The sequence below is a fragment of the Symsagittifera roscoffensis genome, chromosome 9 (assembly GCF_963678635.1).
Source record: "Symsagittifera roscoffensis chromosome 9, txSymRosc1.1, whole genome shotgun sequence".
NCBI classification, from domain to species: Eukaryota; Metazoa; Xenacoelomorpha; order Acoela; family Convolutidae; genus Symsagittifera; species Symsagittifera roscoffensis.
Window position 1 is genome coordinate 44,513,165 of NC_087070.1, and position 22,545 is coordinate 44,535,709.

The following is a 22,545-nucleotide window of genomic DNA, read 5'->3' on the forward strand; positions in this document are numbered from 1 at the left end:
AATTGTAAGTGGAATCCGCATTTTGTTTGCGGATTTCCTTTACATATATTTCTATAGGTAGTAGCTTTTAGAATTATATTTTTTAAATACATGATTTGATTTCACTAGAATAGAAATTTACTAGAATAGAAATTTACTAGAATAGATCAGTGTTTGGGATTAATGGAATCCCAAAAATTGACCAGTATTTGGAACCGATGGAATCCCAAATACTGAACTAATTTGACGATTTGCTATGCGTTGGGTTTCTAATCACACTCAACCTAATGACTCCAAATAATGGATATATTCCATATTTATTCCACATTATTCCAATTTTTGGGATTTCATCAATCCCAAATACTGACCAGTATTTGGAATCGATGGAATCCCAAATACTGACCTACTTTGGCGACGTGCTCTGTGTTGTGTTTCCGTACACTCTCAACCCAATGACTACAATTACTGCATTTATTCGGCGTTATGCTTCCAAAATCAGCATTTGGGATTGACGCAATCCCAAATACTGACCTAATTTGTCGATTTGTTTTATGTTGTTCCATACAGCTTTTTATGTTGTTCATGTGCAAGTTCAGTATTGAACAAAATTCGGAATCCACTTACAGTTTGCGGAATCCACTTACATTTGCGGATTTCGCTTACATTTTGCGGAATCCACTTACAGTTGCGGAATCCAGAACAACTAGCTATATTTGCTTGTTGCTTGTTGCGGAGACATGTTTTAAGAATTGTCTCTGGAATCCTGGAACATACAGACACAAAGTTGTGCTCCTATCCAGTGCACAGTTTGGCGTCGCAATGTTGTAAGAATTTTTCGGAAAAATTATATTCATTTATAATTGATTATAATTTAATTTAGAGCCAACAACAGTTTTATCATTATAGTGGATTACAAATCGCTTAAACATCTAAAAATGGAGCTTATCATTAATTAAAATTTTGATAAAAGTACAATTATAATTGTAATATAATTGATTAATTTCTCTTTTTAGTGAGTGCGGGTTATCCATGAAACTCCAGGCATGAAACTCCAGGGGTTATCCATGAAACTCCAAACGTTAATAAAAATTAAGCATACATTTATCATAACTCGAAACGGCAAATTTCAAATCAAAATTAATTCATAAATAGTTTTCGGTGAGAGTTCTTTTTAATTTTGATCTCAAGAGATCCCTTTTTTTTAAGATGGCATGAAAAATTGTGTCAAAACTAAATGGCGTCAAAATTATATATTGAAGAAAAAACCAACCAAGTACAATTGTACTTCAGTACCCCCATCCCCCACCCACGCAGGATAAAATATCTCTCAAAGCACCCCCACATCATATGATTTTCCTGATTGTACGCAAAATAGGATCTTCAATTCTGAAAATGCTTATTTTCGAAGAACTTTTTGGTTGCCTCAAAATTTTACAAACAGATCTGCACTCTGATCTTGTCCAAACAATTTCTTCAAAACTTACAGTACAGAAAAAAACCATCAATTTACTAATAAACAACAAACACTATTAAGTTAGGATGCTAACTTGGTTACAAATATTCATAGCTATCAATCTACAAAAACATTTCCAAATTAAACCGTAATTCTGTTTTTATCAGTAAGCTTTATTTAATTGTTCTTAAGTCTCTAAGTCTTTTATCATTTCTTCAATGAGTGTACATCTTAAATAATTATCTTTTCTTGACATCCATTCTTATTTATGGTTATTTTTTCTTGGTTTTCAGTTTTTTTGGTGTCTAAGTAGAACAATTGCTGTCTCGTCTGATGCTGGCTCTTCGTTCCTGCATCCTGGCCTCATTTTTGGCAGTGGGTACCAGCATCACTGGCAGTAGTGCCATCTGAACTACGAAGTTAGCTACACCGCCCCCCTTGAGCAACTTGTTCTTCACCCCTCCCCACCCTGTACTGGCCATCACTATCATGTCCGCCTCGAACTTGTCCGCCTCCTGGCAAATCTCAGTGGCCATGTTTTCCTTCCCTGTCACCTGCGACAAATTAACCCGTTTTTTTCGAATTCAGAATATATTCAGATTTTTATTAAAATATAATATTTGTGTAACAATTACAACATTTTTGTGTAAATCTTTCGGATCAATTTTTAAGCTTTCAATGAACTTCCAAACTGAGCTAAGAATTAGGGTTAAAAGGTCAAAATAGATGAATATATGTGAATCAAAGAAATTTGAGAGAAACAAATATTGTTCAAATTAAACAAGACTAGTCATTAAAAAACCATAAGGTATATATTAGTTGCCAGAGGTTCAGGGGAGGATCTAGGATTTTCTCGAGGGGGGGGGGGGGCGGATTTTGTTGACCTTTTTTTTTCTAGGTCGACTGAATTGATTTTTTGAGCTCGCCCTAAGCAGGTTTAGTCCCTGTTTTGTTTTGGCCAAATTTTCTGAGCCGCAGGCGAAACTTTGAAAAACAGTCGAAAAAGGCGTTTTTAGGCACTTTTCGGAAAATTTCGACCAAAAAATCTCGTTTTTTCGGCGCGCGCTCTCCCCTCAAAATTAGTATATTTTGGCGCCAAAGGCGCCTTTAGAAAAATTTAAGGGTCGGTCGGCTGAAAATGGATTTCTAAAAAATACCAAAGGGGGGACCCCTTGGGTCGGCAGGAGATCGAATTCCTGAGAAGAGGGGGGGGGGGGCGTCAGCACCCCCCCGCCCCCCTCCTAAATCCGCCCCTGCAGATGTTTGAATTTCATAAACCAAACTGAAAAAGATTGATAGATCAAGTGCATCTAGAAAAATATTTGTCATAAAAATGATAAAAATTTTGGCAACAACAAAGCTCGAAAAGGTAGATTAATAATCTCTTGGTTGAATTATAAATCAAACTTTACGAGCTTGATTTTCTCGAGGGGAGGGGGGGCTGATTCTCAAAAAATAATTGAAAATTCTGTCGAGCTCTCACAAAGCACTACAAAGACCCTGTTTTGACCAAATTTATTGCGCCGTAGGCAAAGTTTTGACAAAACAGGCCAAAAAGGCGTTTTTATGCACTCTATAGAAAATTTTGACACAAAATTTGCGTTTTTTCGGCTCGCGTTTCGCCTTCAAAATTATTACATATTGGCGCCCAAGGCGCTTTTAAAAAGTTTTTAGGGTCCGTCACCAAAAACAGATATCTCAAAATAGTACAAAGGGGGACCCTTTGGGTTGGCAGGGGGTCGAATCCCTGAGGGTGGGGGGGGGGGGGACGCTTCTGATTTATAGGTTGATTGATAGTTCCTCTTTACCTCATTCTGTGAGATGAGTACTGATCCATTTGAAGCTAGTTTGCAGCTGATTAGTTTGTAGTTGTAGTGAGCTTCCAATTCGGTCACTTTCTTCAGCTTATCCTGCAACTTATTTTCCCACTTCTTAAATGGAGTGTTCACGCCTGAAACCATAAAAAACAAACGAGCCTATGAACAGTAATTATATAATCCCACTTCACTAGAAATCATCAAAAAACTGAACGCTAATCAAGTTTTTTGCTCAATTCCTTCTATGTAAAAGATCAATCGATCGAGAATTCTCTTTCGCAAAAGCTCGAAATTTTTGTTGGGTTAAAATATTTCAAATAATGTCCTTTCAACAGTCTATTTTATGATTTAAAAAGTAGTCGTCTGAGACTGAAACTCTAAATTCCGTCAAAATAGCTCTTCCAGGATTAAGATGGCAATTTCGGAATTAGGGAGGCAATTACGCGATTGAGTAGGAGATAACTCCGGAATTTGGGAGACAACCCCGGGATTATTCCTCAATTTTCAATAGTGGTTTTTTTTAAATATACACTGTCACCAGCGGATTTAGGGGAGGGGCGGGATTGGCTAACTTCGTTTTTTTTTCAGGGATTCGACCCCCTGCCGACCCAAAGAGTCCCCCTTTGTACTATTTTGAGATATCCGTTTTTAGCTGACTGACCCTAAAAATATTTCAATGGCGCCTTCGGCGTCAAAATATTCTAACTTTGATTTCGCTAAAAAAACACAATTTTTGATCAACATTATCCAAAAACGGCCTAAAAGCGCTTTCACAATGTGCATAACATCTGCTTCTCAAAGTTGCCTGCGGTGCACAAAATTTGATCAAAATGGGCTCTTCATAGTGATTTGCCAGAATTTGCCAGATTTGCAATCTATTTAGTCGACCTGAAAAAATGCTCGACAAAATTTGCAAAAATCCGCATTTGACACTGTGTATATAATTCCGCTGGTAAAACTGCGTATATTTAAAAACACACTACTAAAAGTTGAGGAAATATAATAGATAATTGGAAATCCGGTTTAAGCGTGGTCCTCGGGTTCCAGTATCGAATCTGGAAGCAAAAATTTTAGAATCAAGATCATGCAGATTTTTTTTATGGATTTTTTGAGAGGTTTATCATGAAACTTACAACTTTTTTCAAAGTTATCTCATTTCCTGTAATGTGCAGTTGCTACGTATTACGTTTCATAAAATGTTACATTTCACCTTAAAATTTACATATTTTTTGCCTCTACTTTTCATTTCATCTCAGTTTACACCCCACTTTTTTCTTTACCCCCCCCCCTCCGTGCCAGTTAACCACAAAGTCCATTCATCCCCCCCCCACCCCTTACGGTTGAACTTGGGGGATTATTTATTGGTAGAGTTTGGTGAAGTATGTTAGTGGTTAAAAATCCCCCCACCCTAGCTTACCCACCCCCCCCCCCCCCCCCCAGTCCCTCCACCCCAGTCCCCCCACACTAGTTCCTTCCAGTCCCACCGTTCTACACCCCCCGTTTAAAGTTTACCATACCCCCCTCCCACCAGTTTAACCCATCCCCCCGTTTAATCAACCCCCCCCCCCCCCCACCACAGTTCACTCCCCATAGTTTAGCCTCCCTCCCTCAGTTTACCACCTCTCTTTTGTTTGCGAGGAGTTTAAAAAACTTGAGGGAAAGACGTTGAGGCATTTACTATAAGACATGGCATACAATTTCAAATTTTTGCTAAGTTTGCAAAACTTCTGCAAAAATAATCGAAATTAGTTCTGAAAATAAAATGGATTATAATCGATTATAATGGACTATAAAAGATTTTTATTTGAAAAACAATCAATTATAATGGATTATCTTGGCAAAGCTAATAGATTTCTTTGCCGAAAATAATGAATTATAATAGATTATAATGGATTATAAAGGCTATTATTTTTTTCAAAATAATCGATCATAATGGCAATAGAATCAATTTCGTGGTGCGAATTTTAAATCTTTAATGGATTGCAATTGATTATTTTTGTCTCGGGAATCCATGGGCGCTCAGTGCGAGTGAGCATTTTTTAAGAAAAAATCTCAGCTAGACAAAGATTAAATCGACTTCTTTCTCTAACAGCGTTCGGCGTCAATTTACTAGATCACTACAAAACAGTTTCCATGAGTTTCAACATGCAATAGTTTCCTACCAACAATTTCAGCCTGACCATTTGGAAGTTGTTGTGAAATACGAAAGTGATCGCGCTGACTTTACTGAGTCTGATTGATTGGCTGAAATTGTTTGGTATGATTTCAAGGTGATTTAAAAAGTTACATAAAAAAAACATTAATTAATGGTTAGAAAAATGTAGGTATAAAAATTTAGACACTCGAACAAATCATTCACAACGATTCCAGATTATAAGTATTGGCAATTATTTGAAACTGTTCTTAGGAACTTTTTCCTCAATTGACTGCGGAAAAACTATTGAAAATTTTCAGAGATACTTGACAATACACTGTCTTTGGATGGGAATAAGACATCATATCGATTTAAAAAGCTTTTCAAAAACGAACCTACTTAGACAATTTTAGTTGACAGAAAACATCAGCAAAGAGAGACAAATTAAGTAAGTAAAAGCAACTGTTGGTAGAAAAAATATCAATTCTACTAACAAGTATGTAAAGGAAGAAGGAAGGTTTTAAAAGAGCATTTGAACCAATTGAAAATGAAACTAAAAACTGCAGAATACAGCAAAAATGATAACTCTCCTCGGCAAAATTTATCAAAATCGAAACAAGGATAGCCAGTGGCTGTGCATCTAGCACCGAACGCTCCGACCATATTCGTAAAAACTATTAAGAAAAAATTTTTCTATCTTCAATTTAGCGTTGCTTCATTTGCATGACGTGACTATAGTTAGTATACAAACGCAGAGAAAAATAGTGAGTTACGCATGAAACGCTCCAATTGACTTGAAAAAACAAATAAACGAAAAAGTGAAGAAAAATACTTAAGGCAGCTTCCAAAACCGGCTATATTTTTGCTAAAATCTTTATTTTTTCTACCTAAATGGCCAATGGTTTTGTATAACAAAGGTTACTCGATTGCTTTACTCGCTCAAAATTGGACTAAAACTTCAAACTTTCAAACCGTTTTTTCTCAAGACTGGGAAACGTTTTTGGAAATTTTTAAATGTCGTTCGAATCGCAACTGGAAGGGTTTTATTATAAATTATCGCTGTACTGACTCCAATGATTATTTGTGGTGCGCAAAGATTTCTGAATTTGCGAAAAAAAGGACAAAAAAAAGAAAAAACCTAAACTCAACCTGAATACAAAGTTATCTGATTTTGCGCGAAAAAAAAGGAAAAAAAGAAAAACCTAAAATCTACCTGAACACAAAGTTTTCACACATTTTCCAAATGGTCCGAAAAAACACGCGTAAGAAAATTATATTGAGTGTTTCATCTAATATAGAAAATTTTAATGTATATCAGCTTAAATTATTCAAATCAGAAAGCTTGATCAAACTTTACTCAATTAGCAGCGCTTTTTTTCAGAAAAACTTAGATGAGACTCTCAAAAATTTTACCAATTTTTTTTGCCTTGCAGTGTTAGTGATTTACATCTCTAGGAAATACCAATAACTCTGTGCAAATGGTTGAAACTGAAGATTCCGTTGAAGCCTTGCAAAACACATTTTCTCAAAAATCTCACGTACCAAAAAAACTAAGACCTAGACAAGTGTTTTAAGTGCTCAAAAAACAAAAAAGTATCATTAATCATACAAATTGGCCTTAGATCAACTTTGAAGAAACAATATTGGATGACTGATCAACTGAAACTAATTCATTAACCAGACCTTTATAGATAACGTAATAATCAAGGTATCATGATTCGGCAAAATTAAACTACAGCTGAGTTGGTTGAAGTGTTTAATGTTCAAATCATCAATTTGTTTTTTTTTAAGCTTTCAACTTTAAAAAATATATCGGCTGGCAGCGGCACTATGCTTGTCGTCTTTTTCCAATTTTTTTTATCCTTTCGTTTTTACTCGATAGTTTTGTCTTTTAGATATAAATTATTGAAATGAATTGAAATAACTTCTCACTTGTCCCAGATAAACGAATAAAAGTACATGAAGACAAAACCTTTTGGATTGATAACCAAGTTAAAATGCAGCAATCAATAAGAATTGGCTTAAAAGTCTTTTCAAGATAAACAGGACTGCAGAGGCTAGAGATAAATAAAAATTGCAAATTATTTTGGTCAAAAATATGAGAGCAAAAAGTAAAAAGATTTTTATCAGAACAAACTGCAGACGCAAGCCGCAAAAAAACAGAAAAGCATTTTTTCAATTGTTTGGTGTTTTGACAAGTGTTTTGCCAAGTGAGAATATTATCACAGATGCAGATTTATTCAACAATTATTTTGTGAATATAGGCAAAAAATTGTGAATATAGGCAAACCCTTTCCATAAACCACACATCAGACAACAGCAAAAAAGATGTAGAAAAAGCAATGTTTTTGAGACCAGTGACAAGCTATGAAACTGCACAAATCTTAGAAAAATTGAAAAAGAAATTCAATCTGTATTACCAAAACATCAATCATGTTTACATTCTTTCAATAAGAGAAATTTTGAAGCCTCTTCTAACTGTTTGATATCAGAAATGTTCTGGCAACAACATTTTTCCGAGCTCATTCACAACTGCAAAAGTGATACCTACACATAAAGAACGGAAATGAAAACGAACCTTCCAATTTTTGACCTATATTACGTTTTCCTGTCTTTGGCAAAAAAAAATTAGAACGAATAATATACAACCGAGTTTTAGATTTCGTTAATCATCAATATATATTACATCAATTTGAGTTCGGATTCAGACAAAAAAGAAGTACTATTGACGCTATTATCCAAATTAAAACCTGCTGTTCTTTTTTGCGCTCAGAGACGTCTGAAAACATGCAGAAATTGTCTAATGACGATCTCCCAGAAGGGGTTCTTTCAACTGGTCATACATATAAATTATATTGATCAATGTGTGAACCTATACTGGAAACAATCTATTATTTTAATATTATTGACATTCTTTTTTTGAATCTAATGGCCTTGTCTCATTCAAAATTAAATTAATTAGAAAATATACAAGAAAAACCGGTTGCGGTGTAAATATCACAGAAAATTTAACAGCATCAAAAATGACCAAAGAACTTATATAACTTTTTAAAAATTGCGCAGTTTATTTCAATGCAATCTTGAAAAGAACTCTTTTCTAATCAAGATTGAAAGGGCTTAAGTATGATATATCACTCTGATGAATTTCGTAGTACCTGATTTTGCGAGGAAAAACTTTAAAACACATCCAAAAAAATACTTCCCCATTTTTCAGTGTACAAAACATCAACTTTGTATATTTTATTTAAGAATCTGAAAACAATATTATTATAATTTTCACCTTTGCCACCGCTATAGTTGAGCTATGTAAGTCCCAATTAAGACATATTCGATAAACATACTTGTTTCGTTAGGATTTTAAAGCCTACTGATATTAAAGCCTACTTTACTCATAAGTTAAGACCTACACTGCGCTTCACAGCAACCGAAAAAGACAAAGAAAGAAAGAAGAGGTCATTGGCATTTTGAGAACTAACCTTCGCTGAGGGTGAAGAGAGGGAGGGAGATTGGTTCGGGTATGTGGAACACCCGCACTATGTCCGAGTCCTGCTTCATATTGGCAACGTACCACGTGAACGCTCTCTCACTGTCCGGACTCCCGTCTACCGGAACTAACACCTTCCTGCTCTTCGTCGGCGACTCAAAAGGATCCGTCATGGTGATTTCTGCGACGCCGACTTTTTTTCTGTTTCCTTAACACGCTTTTGTAAATCAGTTGCAATTTTCTGAAAAAATGTATAGCCTTGGGACATAGAATTGCAACGTTTTATTTCAAACAGCAAATAAAATGTCTTTTTCTTACGTTTTTGTGGTTTTCTCTGCAGCTATTTAAGATTTGAAAGGGACTAGCCGGAACAAGGCTTAAGATATCTTGTTCTGAACAGGTAAATTAGCCAGTATATCGTAACTAGTTTCAGAGTTTATCTTACTGAGCAAACATCCTCGCAAACCAATCAAGGAATTAGGATTTATCGGTTCACAAGGGTTCTTTGAGAACTTGATGGGTTTGAGGGCTTGAATTACTCTTCAGGTTGCAGTAAAAGTCGGAAAAAGAGTTAATAATGGGTCCGTCGTCAGAAAACCAACGTGTCTGTTTGACGACACAGACACATTAAAGTGTTGGGTGCTTATACCTCAATAAATGGACAAAAATTGAGGATAGCTTATTTGCTTATTAAAAACCTATGCATGTATCAGATCAGACTAGTCACTTTTGTAAAACTTTTTGGTTAATCTGTTTTTTTTTGTTGGCTTGTTCCGGTCATCATCGCAAAAATACTCGAAACAATTTATCCGAACAAAGCTTTCAACTTTTATGTCTGTTGTTTTTGTGAATCATGATAAGCAAGTCAAGCTCACTCCACACCTAAGTAAAAAAATAACTTTCGGTTATGATGCGACGAAATTGAACCCCCCCCCTCAGGGATTCGACCCCCTGCCGACCCAAAGGGTCCCTTCTTTGTACTTTTTCGAGATATCCATTTTTGGTGACGGACTCTAAAAATGTTGTAACGACGCCTGTGGCGCTAATATATACTAATTTTGAGGGGGGAGTGCGCTCCGAAAAAATGCAACACCCCCCCCTCACGGATTCGACCCCCTGCTGACCCAAAGGGTCCCTTCTTTGTACTATTTCGAGATATCTATTTTTGGTGACGGACCCCTAAAAATTTTGTAACGATGCCTGTGGCGCTAATATATACTAATTTTGAGGGGGGAGTGCGCTCCGAAAAAATGCAATACCCCCCTCACGGATTCGAACCCCTGCTGACCCAAAGGGTCCCTTCTTTGTACTATTTCGAGATATCTATTTTTGGTGACGGACCCCTAAAATTTTTGTAACGACGCCTGTGGCGCTAATATATACTAATTTTGAGGGGGAGTACGCTCCGAAAAAAAAAATCTAAAAAGTGCGTAAAAACGCCTTTTTAGGCCCGTTTTTTTCAAATTTTTGCCTGCGGTTCAGAAAATTTAGTCAAAACAGAGTCTTTTTAGTGCTTTCGGAGAGCTCGGAAAATCTATTTGGTCAACCTAAAATAAGAGTCGACAAAGTTTTCGAAATTTTTTTGAAACACCCCTCCCCCTCGAGAAAATCTAAGATCCGCCCCTGGTTGTCATTATAATTGATTATGTTTGAAAAAAAAAATCCAGTATAATCAATGCTAGTCCATTAGTCCATTATTTTTGGCACCAAAAGTTTTTTTTAATCCATTACATTAGATAGATTATTTATTAAAATAAAAAAAATCCAGTTTGAACTATTACAATCGAATAAATTGCATATTATTGAATATTCCAGTTCGTCTTAGATCTAAAATTAGTCCTAACTTTTTGCAGAAACCTTGCAAGAAACCTATATGCTATGTCTCTAACTGCTGTTGCTAAAAAAAACAAATGCAACCGTTGTACCACAACTTGCCCTCCGTCCACGTTCACCAACAACGCCCGCCACCTTTACCAAGCTTTAGTATATAAAAACCGGCTTTGAAAATTCAACATCAATCGTTCGCATACTAGTATAGCATGGTGATTTTTATCATCCTAGAACAAAGTATAACTGAAAATCATAAACTGATAGTTTTTAGGAAAGAAATTCAAAAGAATCATAATCATAAGAAAAACATTTATAAGAATCTCAGATGCAATTAGAGCTAAAAGAAGTGTCGGTCAATGTGGTTCATTAATACAAGGAGGCGGTGATCAACATATAAAGAAACAGACACTAAAAATTGTTGGTCATTTTTTTCTTAAAAAGCACAGAAATTAAGAACAGCATAACGTCTTATTGAAATACTATGCATGGACGACAGCTCTTGTTTTCCTGTTTTCTTTTTTCGGTGTAAGTGTTTGTTGGATTGTTGTTACGACTTTCTTAACAAAACTAACGGAATATTTGAGCTCGGAATTTTTTTCTAAGTTAAATTTTGATCTGTTCTATTGAAAAAGGTTCCAATAAAAATTGGTTTTTTGTTAGAATCAAATACTTTTATAACAACCACGAAAAAAATTAATCTTGTTGTACAAAAAATTAGATTATTATTTGATTATTCGAAGCCGTTTTACTTTAACTCGAGGTTCTTAAAGGCGAGGTTGAGAGCTTGGACGGGAGGTGGGGTGAGATTGGGGTTTGATGGTTGCTGGTGTTTCTTTGAGCACGAACAGTTCAGGCCATATCATAGAATTTCAAGCAAATTTGAAAATATATTTTACCTGTGATGATCATTTTTCGTAAAGTTATGGGGGTTTAAAAATTACCATTTTGGCCAATTTGGGACAATTAACGCGCGATATTCTTTGCGCTATACGCGTGTAAGCGGAGAGTTAATCAGTCTTAAAATCGTTCCAAATTGGTTGAAAGAAGCTTATTTCCCATAATTGATTTGTTACAAGGAGCAAAATCTATTCTTTTGTAGTTTATATGGCGTGTGGGGGATGATTTTCATAGAAAAAATTTCAATTTTTTTTTAAAAAAAATTCATTTCTTTATTATATTTAATTTGTTAATGATATTTCTGTTATTACTGCTCTATAGACCTTAAAAAGCAGTCGGAACAATCAGGGCTTTGCCTTGATACGAGCAGTCTTGTTTTGATTATCAGCGCAAAAATAATCACCTGAAACAACTTTTTCCGTTCTTACTTCTGTTGTTTTTCTGCGGCATAATGAGTAAATCATGCTTTTCCGCATTTATATTTAAAAAATTATACTCGAAATTTGTAGATTTTGGAGAGAAAACGTAACCATTCAATCAGTTGCGCTTGTAAACATTAGAACGCAAAATGGAAACTATTGTCATAAGAATAGATTTTTTTTGAAAATATATATTTAATCATAAATCATTAAATTTGAGTATTTCGCAGATTATCGCTTATCCTTTTGGCGACGGACCAAACAACTATTTCAATTTTTATACCTGTTGTTTTTCCGTGGCATAAAGAGTAAATCAAATTTTCCCGCAATTGCGTTTAAAGAATAACAAGACTGCTTGTATCAGGGCGAAGCCTTGAATATTCCGACTGCCTTTTGAGGTCTATAGAGCAGTAATAACATGTAAAAAGAAAACATAAAAAAATAAAACGAAACGAAACAATAAAACTCAAGTATGGCAAATAAGCTTCGTTCAACCGTTTTGGAACAATTTCTAAGACAGATTAAATCTCCGCTTAAGCGTTAATAGCGCAAAACATATCGCCCGTTCATCGGCTCAAAATGGCCAAAATGGTAATCCTTAAATCCCCATAACTTAACGATAAATGATCACAGGTAATTTATTTTTTCAATTTTAAGCTCAAGACAACAATAACTTTGGAATGATGTAAAAAAATTAATCAAAAATGGCTTTTTTAAAAGTTGAATATTATCTGAAGAAAAGAAAACCACGCCGAGCACAAAAATTTATCGTTACTTCTAAATTGAACTCGAATAATTTGCCGATGATTGGTTTTCCTATTTTGTTTCAGTTCTAAAATTGGTCAATTTTGGAATTTTTTTTGCAGAAAATTTGCTAGAAAATCTATGAAATGTCTTGAACTGTTCGTGCTCAAAAGAAACACCAGCAACCATCAAATCCGAATCTCACTCCACCTCCCGTCCAAGCTCTCAACCTCGCCATTTTTAACAACCTCGAGTTAAAGTAAGAAGCTTCAAATCATTAAATAATTTTCTATTCCCTTGTATCGTAACTTCAACTTTTATCCTGACTGATATAAAAGTAATTGATTTTAACAAAAAAAATTTTTTTTTTGAAAAAATTTTCAATTGAATTGTTAAAAATTCAATTTATAATTTTAAAAATTGATTAAATAAAAAAACGCTAAGCGAGGTAAATGGGGGATGTTTTCAATGTAGAAAGAGAGGTAGTTGGTTGATCACAGCAGGGACGTTCTTTGATGAAACTTGGGGCAGGGGGAGCTAATGGTGAATGTGGTAAAATCGAAATGAAATGATAAATGATGTGAGTTGAGAAAAACTGAGAACATATAAAAATTGATGTGAAACAAAAAGTAAAGAAACGTTATATTTAGCAACTGAACTAAACCGCAAATGAGATGATTCAAAAACGAACTTGTAAATCTCGTCAGAATTTCATCGAAAACTTATTTTTTTTGCAATCAAGATTATTTGATCAAAATTGACCATACAGACGAAAAAAATATATTTGTTATAATCCATTTAAAATCAATTATAAACGATTCTGTTGTAATTTCTGAGAAAATTTTAAAATGGCAATAGAATCGATAAGAACTCATCGGCACTGAGGGCGAGTCAGCTTTCAAATAACCATTTTTAGCCCGAAAAAAAACAAATTCTTGAGCGTTTGCGAGGGTGCCTCTACAGCAATTTAACCTTTGAAACTAGTTATGTCATAATGGCTAATTTACGCATCATAGCAAGATTTCTCAACCATGGATCCGGCTAGCTCTTTTTAGATATCTCAGTGCAGAATGTGTGAATGATTTAACCCTATATTACAGATAGCTGAAGACGAATAGTCAACTAGACTATTTTCTCGGTGCAATCAAAAAATTGAAACTTTCTGTCCCGTGACTATATATTTGAGACATTAAAATTCAAATTGTTGAATGCAACAAGATAAACATATCAAAAACTATCTTACCAAGCAAATGGTTTTCTATTTAGATGCTGTTAGTTTAAATGGACAAAATTATGTTAGGTAATTGAGAATTTTTGTTTCAGAAAAAGTACAATTGCAAGTTTGCTGGGTTTGTTATTCGGCAGATTTTGATGGAATTGAAGTTTTGAACAATGGAAATTGAGGCAAATTAAATACGGCGTAAGATGGTTAATTCGGTATTTCCTGGGTGCCTAAAATTGACTAGTGAACAGAAAAAAAAGACGAATATGCAACAAGGATGTAGTCAAAACATACCAAACGTAAATGAGGGTTTTTTGTCACGTTTCAGAGGATATTGGAAAAAGTTCAGTAGTTTCCTGCTTCATTTTTTTCAAGGAGCAGAAATATCATACGGCATTGCCGTTGAAAATTTGATCTCATTTCCTTCTGATCTGTTTTAACGACCAATTTATCAACAATTTTGTTGAATTTGCTATATCGAAGAATTCAACTTTACCTTGTGTTGGATAAAGCAAACAAATGAGCAGCAGACACTGAACAAAACCAACTTTAATTTTGTATAAGATTTTTTTTAAAAACACTAAAACAACTGCACGAAAGTGGTTAAATAATATATTAGCTCTTCTAAGTGGTATAAAAAAGACACAAAATATAATGTATTTTCATTCTGAAAAATTGACAGTAAATTATTAGGCTTTCTATTTTAAGCAAGAAGCTTTTTGAGAACTAATCAGTATTTGAACTAATCAGTATCGGAATTTTGAAGCAATTTGAAAAGATGTGGTCCCATTATCGGATTCAATTGCATTTTCAGTAATGCTTGTTCAATAGCTATAAAAATAGCAGAATATTAGGTTTTTTGGAACCTGATCTAAACTATATTTTATGATTGGATAAATTAGATATTTTACCACTGTAAAGTATTTAATATTAACCAATCATGATCCATCTAACTAACAACCCACTTATTTGTAAGTGCTGAAATTACTTGTAATTTCAGCACCAGAGAGATTTGAATTTAACTTAGAAATTAGTTGTCTCTCCAAGAGAACTTCAGCAGCCGCAACAAACCAGTATACCCTAGATCTATTGAGCCTAGCAGAGACTAGTTAAACACCCTGAGACTAGAAAGTATAAGAGTAAGATTAGGATCGGTATTAGACTAAGAAGTTGCACGAATCTATCCGGCCGAAAATAAGAAAGCGTGACGAGCAGACGGTGTACCCTATCCGAAATTACTCTATGAGTTAACCACATCGGACCTAACTCATCTGGTGCGACCATAAGTCTCGAATAAGACCTTAATAGCTTAGATTTAACCAAAAAGGGATTAGAATTTAGACAAAACATTTTAAAAATGTTATACGATAATAATTTAATCGAAATGTCTCTACGACTCAATAGATCAGAGCCGATATTCCGAACGATAACAGAACTACCCGGAATTGTAAGAAGGCCTCGAACAAGAGACGACATACGACAAAGTAGAAACTTACCATATAGTTTTATGATTGTACGGCAAAAGCCAACACAAACTTTGATATTTAGAATCTTATTAGCAATGAATTTAGAATTTCATTTGCAAACATAAAATTTTGAAGTCAATCTTCATGATCATTTCAGTTGCTAAACAAAATTATTAATATACAATAACGATTGATAAAAAGATCTCAGATCGTTTTCTTAATTTCTGCAGTCTTATATAAAACATGTTTGAAAAATATTTATTGAAAATGAAAATAAAAATTAGTAGCATGACAATAAATTGTTAGTAATCATAAATCATCTGTTGTCCCAGCTTCATCACCTAAACATAACAGCAATCATAAGCTCACTAATATCATTAAAATACTAAATCTTTTTCTTAAATAAATTTAAACCATTTTAAACTTAAATTCACTTAATTTTAAAATCAGATCATCAAGGCTTATCCTTGGATCTTAATTAATTTTCTATTTCACTAAATTTAAAACCTGATCATCAAGGCCTATCCTTGGATCAAAAAGAACAATTTTGTTCTCCCACACCCACTTAGCAAGTGTCTAACGACCTCAAACGTCGATTCACTATCCAACCCTTCCTAAAGACCCAAGATTAATAGAAATTTTTAAATAAAATTAACCATTCAAATTAAGAAAAACAGTGAAGAACTTCGGTTATTCATCCTTCACTTGAACCCTCCTCTTACCAGACCCAGGATAAATATTAGACTTAGTAAGTTTAAAATAGTATCTAACGAATTACTTGCGTTCTAATTATACCTGAACCTTGTGGATCGATTTACTATTCTCCAACCCTTGAACACAATCACTACCCCTAAGTAAGATTAAGTAAGTTAACACCTTAGCTTAGACTAGCCACGAGAAAGTAAAAATCATTCTTCGGAATCGATATATTTTTCTCTCCAACCCTGAACAAAAAGACCCAGGTTAAGCTAACCAAAAAATCGTAAGGACTAACAGTCTAAGAAAATAGAAATCACCTAACAACTTTTTGCATCCCTCATCCTAAACCTTATGTCATTCAAAAATCTAGGAAATAAACAAACAATCGTTTTACACAACTGTGAGATAGATAACCAAAAATACGATCTTGTAATCACACCTCATACACAAACAGTTGGATACATTAGAACAAAACGACTGACAATAAAAAGAAAAATAATAAACAAACAAAGACAAATCACACGAAAAAGATTTTCGAAAAATAGAAACGCATTTTCAAAATCAGAAGCTAGCAATTTAAATGAACTCTACAAATTAAAAGAATCGAGTGATAAAAATTGTCCCATTCACGATCAAATATATTTTTCCGATTCAGAAACAACTTCAAATTCATCAAAAAGAGGAAAAAGAAGAATAAAAAAGCAATATAAACACAAACCAGTACACTTATATAACTGGAATCAACCAATTAGACACATCGATAGTTATATATTAACAGTCATTAAACGAAAAAATGAGCCACACTCAAAGTGACGATAGTCCAGATGACGAAGAGGTTTTTCCTTCCTCATAGATGCACCCGATAATAGAGGGCAACATGATTTTGCAAGAATTTACTCGTAAATTTGTTTGAACCCGGAATCAGCCCATGCAAAGCAAAATTCCCAGATGTAAAAATCAAAAGACAAATTATTGAACATTATCTGAAGATATATGTAATTTAACACAACAATATGGAATCTACACCATAGAATTCAGCACACCAAATACGAATCATCGTAAATATGTAATTCAAACAGACGATCTTGAATAAGAATTTTCAAAAGTATTCTAGGAATATATTAAAAGCATACAATATCATAATTCACAAAGAGCAAACTCCATATTCACTAACGAAGTTTTTGCAATAATATATACCTATATTTCTATATTAGAAAAAACAGAATTTCAAAGTATCTCACCAACTGAAACATCCAAACATACAAAAGTACGACAGGAAATCACAATATTTTCAACTTTTCTACATATAATCAAAGAAAATTTCACTAAAGACGATGTTTCACAACACACAAAACATGACTTACAAAAAATTTTGGCATGGTTTATAATAGATTATTTCACACATAATATAGACTTAATTTCACAAGCAAGAAAAAATTTCAGACCTCAAAATCCAAGTGATGATACTGCCATTACAGAAGAGTGAGACTACGTTTGGGACCCTGAATGGTCTCATCCTGCATTTATAAATATCCCACAATCAATCTCAAGTCAAGCAATAAGTACAATATCTTACCAAAGAGATTATGTAAAAGTAGTACCACTAACCATTGATGCAACACCATTAAACTACAATACATTTCTACCTGATACGCGAAATAACAGTTTAAATTCGACAGTCATACACAATGAAAACCTAAATGGAACTAGGAATCTTACACAACAAGATATCCAAACACCATCACACTTCATAAATGAAGAAATTGTCCAAACAACAACAACTACACAACAAAGTATTTCACCAATACATCCAAATTTAACAACACCAAAAAATACAAACACTTCACTGGCACAAGTAACCTTACAATCAACCGTTAAACCTTCGGTTGCTCCAAAATATTCACATACGGATTATCAAACAAATAGACCTATGACAGTACCATCAAAACCACGAAGAACGTTCACAAGAAACACTTTTGCAGAACACAATTATAATTATGCACATTCGTCAAAAACAAACTATCCCCCACGAAAAACTAATAATAATCATGTATGTTCTCACTATTAGGATAACCCAATGACAACAACCAACTCAGTAAATTTTCGGACTAATTCACATCCTCCACAGGATCATAGTGAAAATTACCCATTCTTTCAACAAAATAAAAATAATAAGCAAGCACCTCATCATACGGAATGCTTATCATCTGATGATGATTATTTACAACCAGACATTTTTGCACCATATACCCAAGAATATTGCAAACAAGGATCGCGACGACCTTATACATATAATAGAATTTTTTCTCCAAATCCAACGGATACACGAAATCAACAACCAATCCATATGCCAAATCCAACTAATACACAATCTTTTCAACCAATTCAACCACAAAACCCAATGACTATGCACTCGTATCAACCAACTCAAATGCAAAATGAAATACCACTCCCATATTACCTTCAACAACACGAAATAACAAAAAATCAACTTTCAAATTTTTCGGAAATGCCAAATGCCGCAGAATCACTACAGATGACAATGAATCTATACCTTATGGGTGGATCATCAATAACATCAAATAAACCACTAATGGTATTCACAGGAACAGACCCTGAATATTCTGTAGAAGATTATTTAAATGCAGTAACAGCAAATTTCCAATTAATACACCAATTAATACACCACTACATCAAAATTGGATACATCGACGCACAGCGTTGATACAAACAACCTTAGATGGCGCAGCTCAAAAATGGTTTTCAGTATTACCTATAGAAATAAAATCAGACTGGAAAAGATTTACACAAGAATTTTCAAAAATGTTTGACTCCGAAAGAAATAAACAACACCAAAGAGTTTTATGTAATGCAATTCGCAGATTACCAAATGAAATCATCAAACAATTAGCAGTACGTATCGAAACACTAGTTCAAAAAGCATATTCATTAAATACACATGACTATAAAAACACAAAAATGACAGAAATTTTAATGATGACCTTAACACCTCAATTAAGGAAAATAGCAATAAAAAAGAGAGCATCTCATCCTTCTTCAATTCGAGAGCCAGATTTAGATTTTCGAAAACTAGTAGACAAACTAGAACAAGCGGAAATCACAATGAAACTTGAAGAAACAGAAAATCTAAAACTACAATATGTTAATCGAATTGAAACAAACACTACACATATCAATAACATACAGGAATCACATACAGACCTAGTTGAAAAAAATCACTGAAATACTAAATATTTATGAAAAGCACCCAAATTTTAAAGGCAAACCATCTTTCAAAAAATGGTGTAATTATTGCCGACGATACGGACATAGTATTTCCGAATGTAAACAAAAACAACAAGATAACCAAAACAAACCTCGAAAGTATAAAGAACCAAATAAATCATTCTATCAATATATGAAGAAAGATCAAAATTTACCAAACAAAAATGTATACAGTAACAACAGTTCAGGAAAACCACTTCCGAACAACACCAATTATACAAGAAATCAATCACCATATAACTCAAGTTATAGAGGAAGATCACCAGAACGAAGAAATACACAGAATTCTTCACAAAGTCATTATAATCGGTCAAATAGTCAAAATAGCTATACGAGATCAAATTCAAATGCAACACAACTTGTTTCTAGATCCAATGCCCAATCAAACCCAAGAAAGAAACACTATTCCAATAATCAATCACGATCCTCATCATATAACAGAAAAAGAAACTATTCACATAATCGAAATAGAAGTTATTCGAACAATCGAAATCAGAATTACCCGAACAATCGATCAAGAAATAACTCATATAACAGATCAAACTATCACAGATCAAACGATAATTATCAAAACAGATCACGAAACAATTCACAAAATCAACATTCAAGTTATAATAATCGATATAGAAACTATTCTCAATCAATTATTCTAATTATTCATAATTATTCCAATTATTCTAATTATTCCAATTATTCCTCCTCCCCACAAGAACAATGGAGCAAAATAAAATTCTAAACAAACCATTTAAACAAATATTTCATATCACTGATATTAAACACAATATCATTGGTATACCATTTATATCTAAATATATACCAACAATCAACATCTTGAATAGTAAAATACTAATCAAAGATAAGTACACAAAAACAAAAAATACAGCTCTAACATTTTTTCAAAGATTAAATAAACAACCACCATTCTTTTCAAAATTTTATCCAATTTATAACCAACAACGGAAACACCTGAAACCACTATCAGGAAATATATATAACTTTTCAATAAAACAAGTTCACCGATATGATAAAAGTCAAAATAAACAACAACTCTTTATGTCAAACTTTGAATTTAAACCTATTCATAAGTTTTTCAAAATCACCATTTCGTCTATAAAATATTTGAAAAATACGAATTCAGACATCATTTCGCTACATGTGTATAACAATACACCGTATCAAGTAACATTACCCTTAGGACTTTTAGGATATTGCGAAACAAACGCTACAATATCACCCGTACATGAAAAAGCATACCGCGTAAATAATATACTCCAATTATTAGATATTTGTCAATCCACAATTCTTAACGAGGAACTATCCATAAATAATATAATAAGCAATGAAAAGAAGAACACAGACTATTTCACAAAAACACCATATTTTAAACCAACATTCAATATAACAAATTACACGAAAGAACAACAACAATTTTTAACGATTTTTAACTTTGAACACTCGCAAATTACACAAATCGAATTTGACAAACTAGCAAAACAACTGTTAAAATATTCAACAGTCTACGCAACATCAAAATTTGATGTTGGGAAAATCAGTTCATCACTACATCTCCCGTTAAAACCTGACGCAATTTTCAAAAAACAAAGAGCAAGTAAAGTACCAATTCATTTACACGATAAGGTAATTAGATTACTGGATATTTTAGAACAATACAAAATTATCTCACCAGTAAACAAAGAATAACAACCAAAAGGTATCACTTTTATCAACCCTGTTATCATTCTAGCAAAAGGTGAATCATTAAAAATAGTTTTAGACGCTAGATACCTCAATTCACTAATTGACGAATCGAAATGCAATTGGCCTATTGAACCAATACAAGTTATTTTAACAAAAATAAACGGAAAATACTTTACAACCGCAGATATGAATAGTGCATACAATCAAATGCCACTAGATGAACAATCACGACGTTTAACACAATTTGTTATTGGAAATCAACAATATGAATTCAACCGCCTATTCTATAGAATATCCATAGGACCAGCAGCATTTTCAGCTGTTATGAGCAAAATTTTTAGACCACTAATACTTAAGAAAAACGCAATCACCTATTTAGACGATGTTTTTATGCAATCACGGACAAAAGAAGAAATGTTTACAGTTTTAGAACACTATCATAAAATACTTCAGAACGAAAATCTGAAGGCCACCCCCGATTAATCACACTTCTTTTTAACACGAGTTAAATTTTTAGGACATAATATAGAAAGAAACACAATCACATATTAAAATCACGCATTGATGCTATTCAAAAACTTCAACCACCAACAAACAAAAAGAAAATCCAAGAATTCCTTGGAATGTTAAATTTCTTAAGCAAATTCTTTTACAAAATGCAATTATATTTAAGACCATTCTATAATATCCTCAGACAACAAAATAATTTTGAATGGATATACCTAAGAATACATACCTAAGAAATTAAAAAACTTTTAACTGAACAAATTTCAAACACAATCCCAGATCCAAATCAACCATTCTATGCAATGTGCGATGCTTCAAATTTTGGCATCGGCGCAGCATTACTACAATCACACAGTGGTACAAATAAAATGAACCTTATATCAGCAAATTCCAGATTATTCACTCAAACAGAGCTACGACTCTCAACTCTAATGAGAGAATGTACAGCTATAATTTATACACATACAGAATATGAATTTCTGATACTTGGATCAAAACATCCAACAGTTCTATTCACAGATCATAAACCAATCATTTTTCACTTTACACAAAAGTCAAATCCTAATCATCGAGTTTATAGATTTCAATTAATACTAATGAAATTTCCAAACTTACATATAGTTTGGACAGCAGGAAAGAATCTTGCATTACCAGATACATTAAGTCGAAATACACCACCTGAATTACTTACACGAAAAACTACAGTTGAAATACCTAAAAATATAAAATTTTACCTTGCAAAAGACGAAACATCACCCCGACTAGAATGCAAATATGCAGTAAAAACTGACATTGAACAATCACAAATAAATAATCTACAACACTTCCCACTTTACTTAGATTGCCAAAATAATCACTACGAAGTTGATCTACTTAGAACATCAACTTGCAAACCAATTCCATACTCACAA

The 22,545-nt window shown here is 33.5% G+C and overlaps 1 protein-coding gene across 5 annotated transcripts in view; it reads right to left on the bottom strand.

The window, feature by feature from the left end:
* Positions 1-1,465: 1,465 nt before the first annotated feature.
* Positions 1,466-22,545, bottom strand: part of LOC134854188 (uncharacterized) — a 39,982-nt gene continuing 18,902 nt past the window's right edge. For 2 of the 5 annotated variants that reach the window (XM_063870341.1, XM_063870340.1), the window contains exons 2-4: positions 8,860-9,108; positions 3,241-3,383; positions 1,466-1,986 (exon numbers count right to left, since the gene is read on the bottom strand). In XM_063870341.1, the coding sequence (XP_063726411.1) occupies positions 1,738-1,986; positions 3,241-3,383; positions 8,860-9,040 (573 nt within the window). In that variant the 5' untranslated portion in view covers positions 9,041-9,108 and the 3' untranslated portion in view covers positions 1,466-1,737. Of the gene's footprint in view, positions 1,987-3,240; positions 3,384-8,859; positions 9,109-9,185; positions 9,316-22,545 lie in introns of those variants that run through there. The other 3 variants (XM_063870342.1, XM_063870339.1, XM_063870343.1) reach the window with 3 other exon arrangements.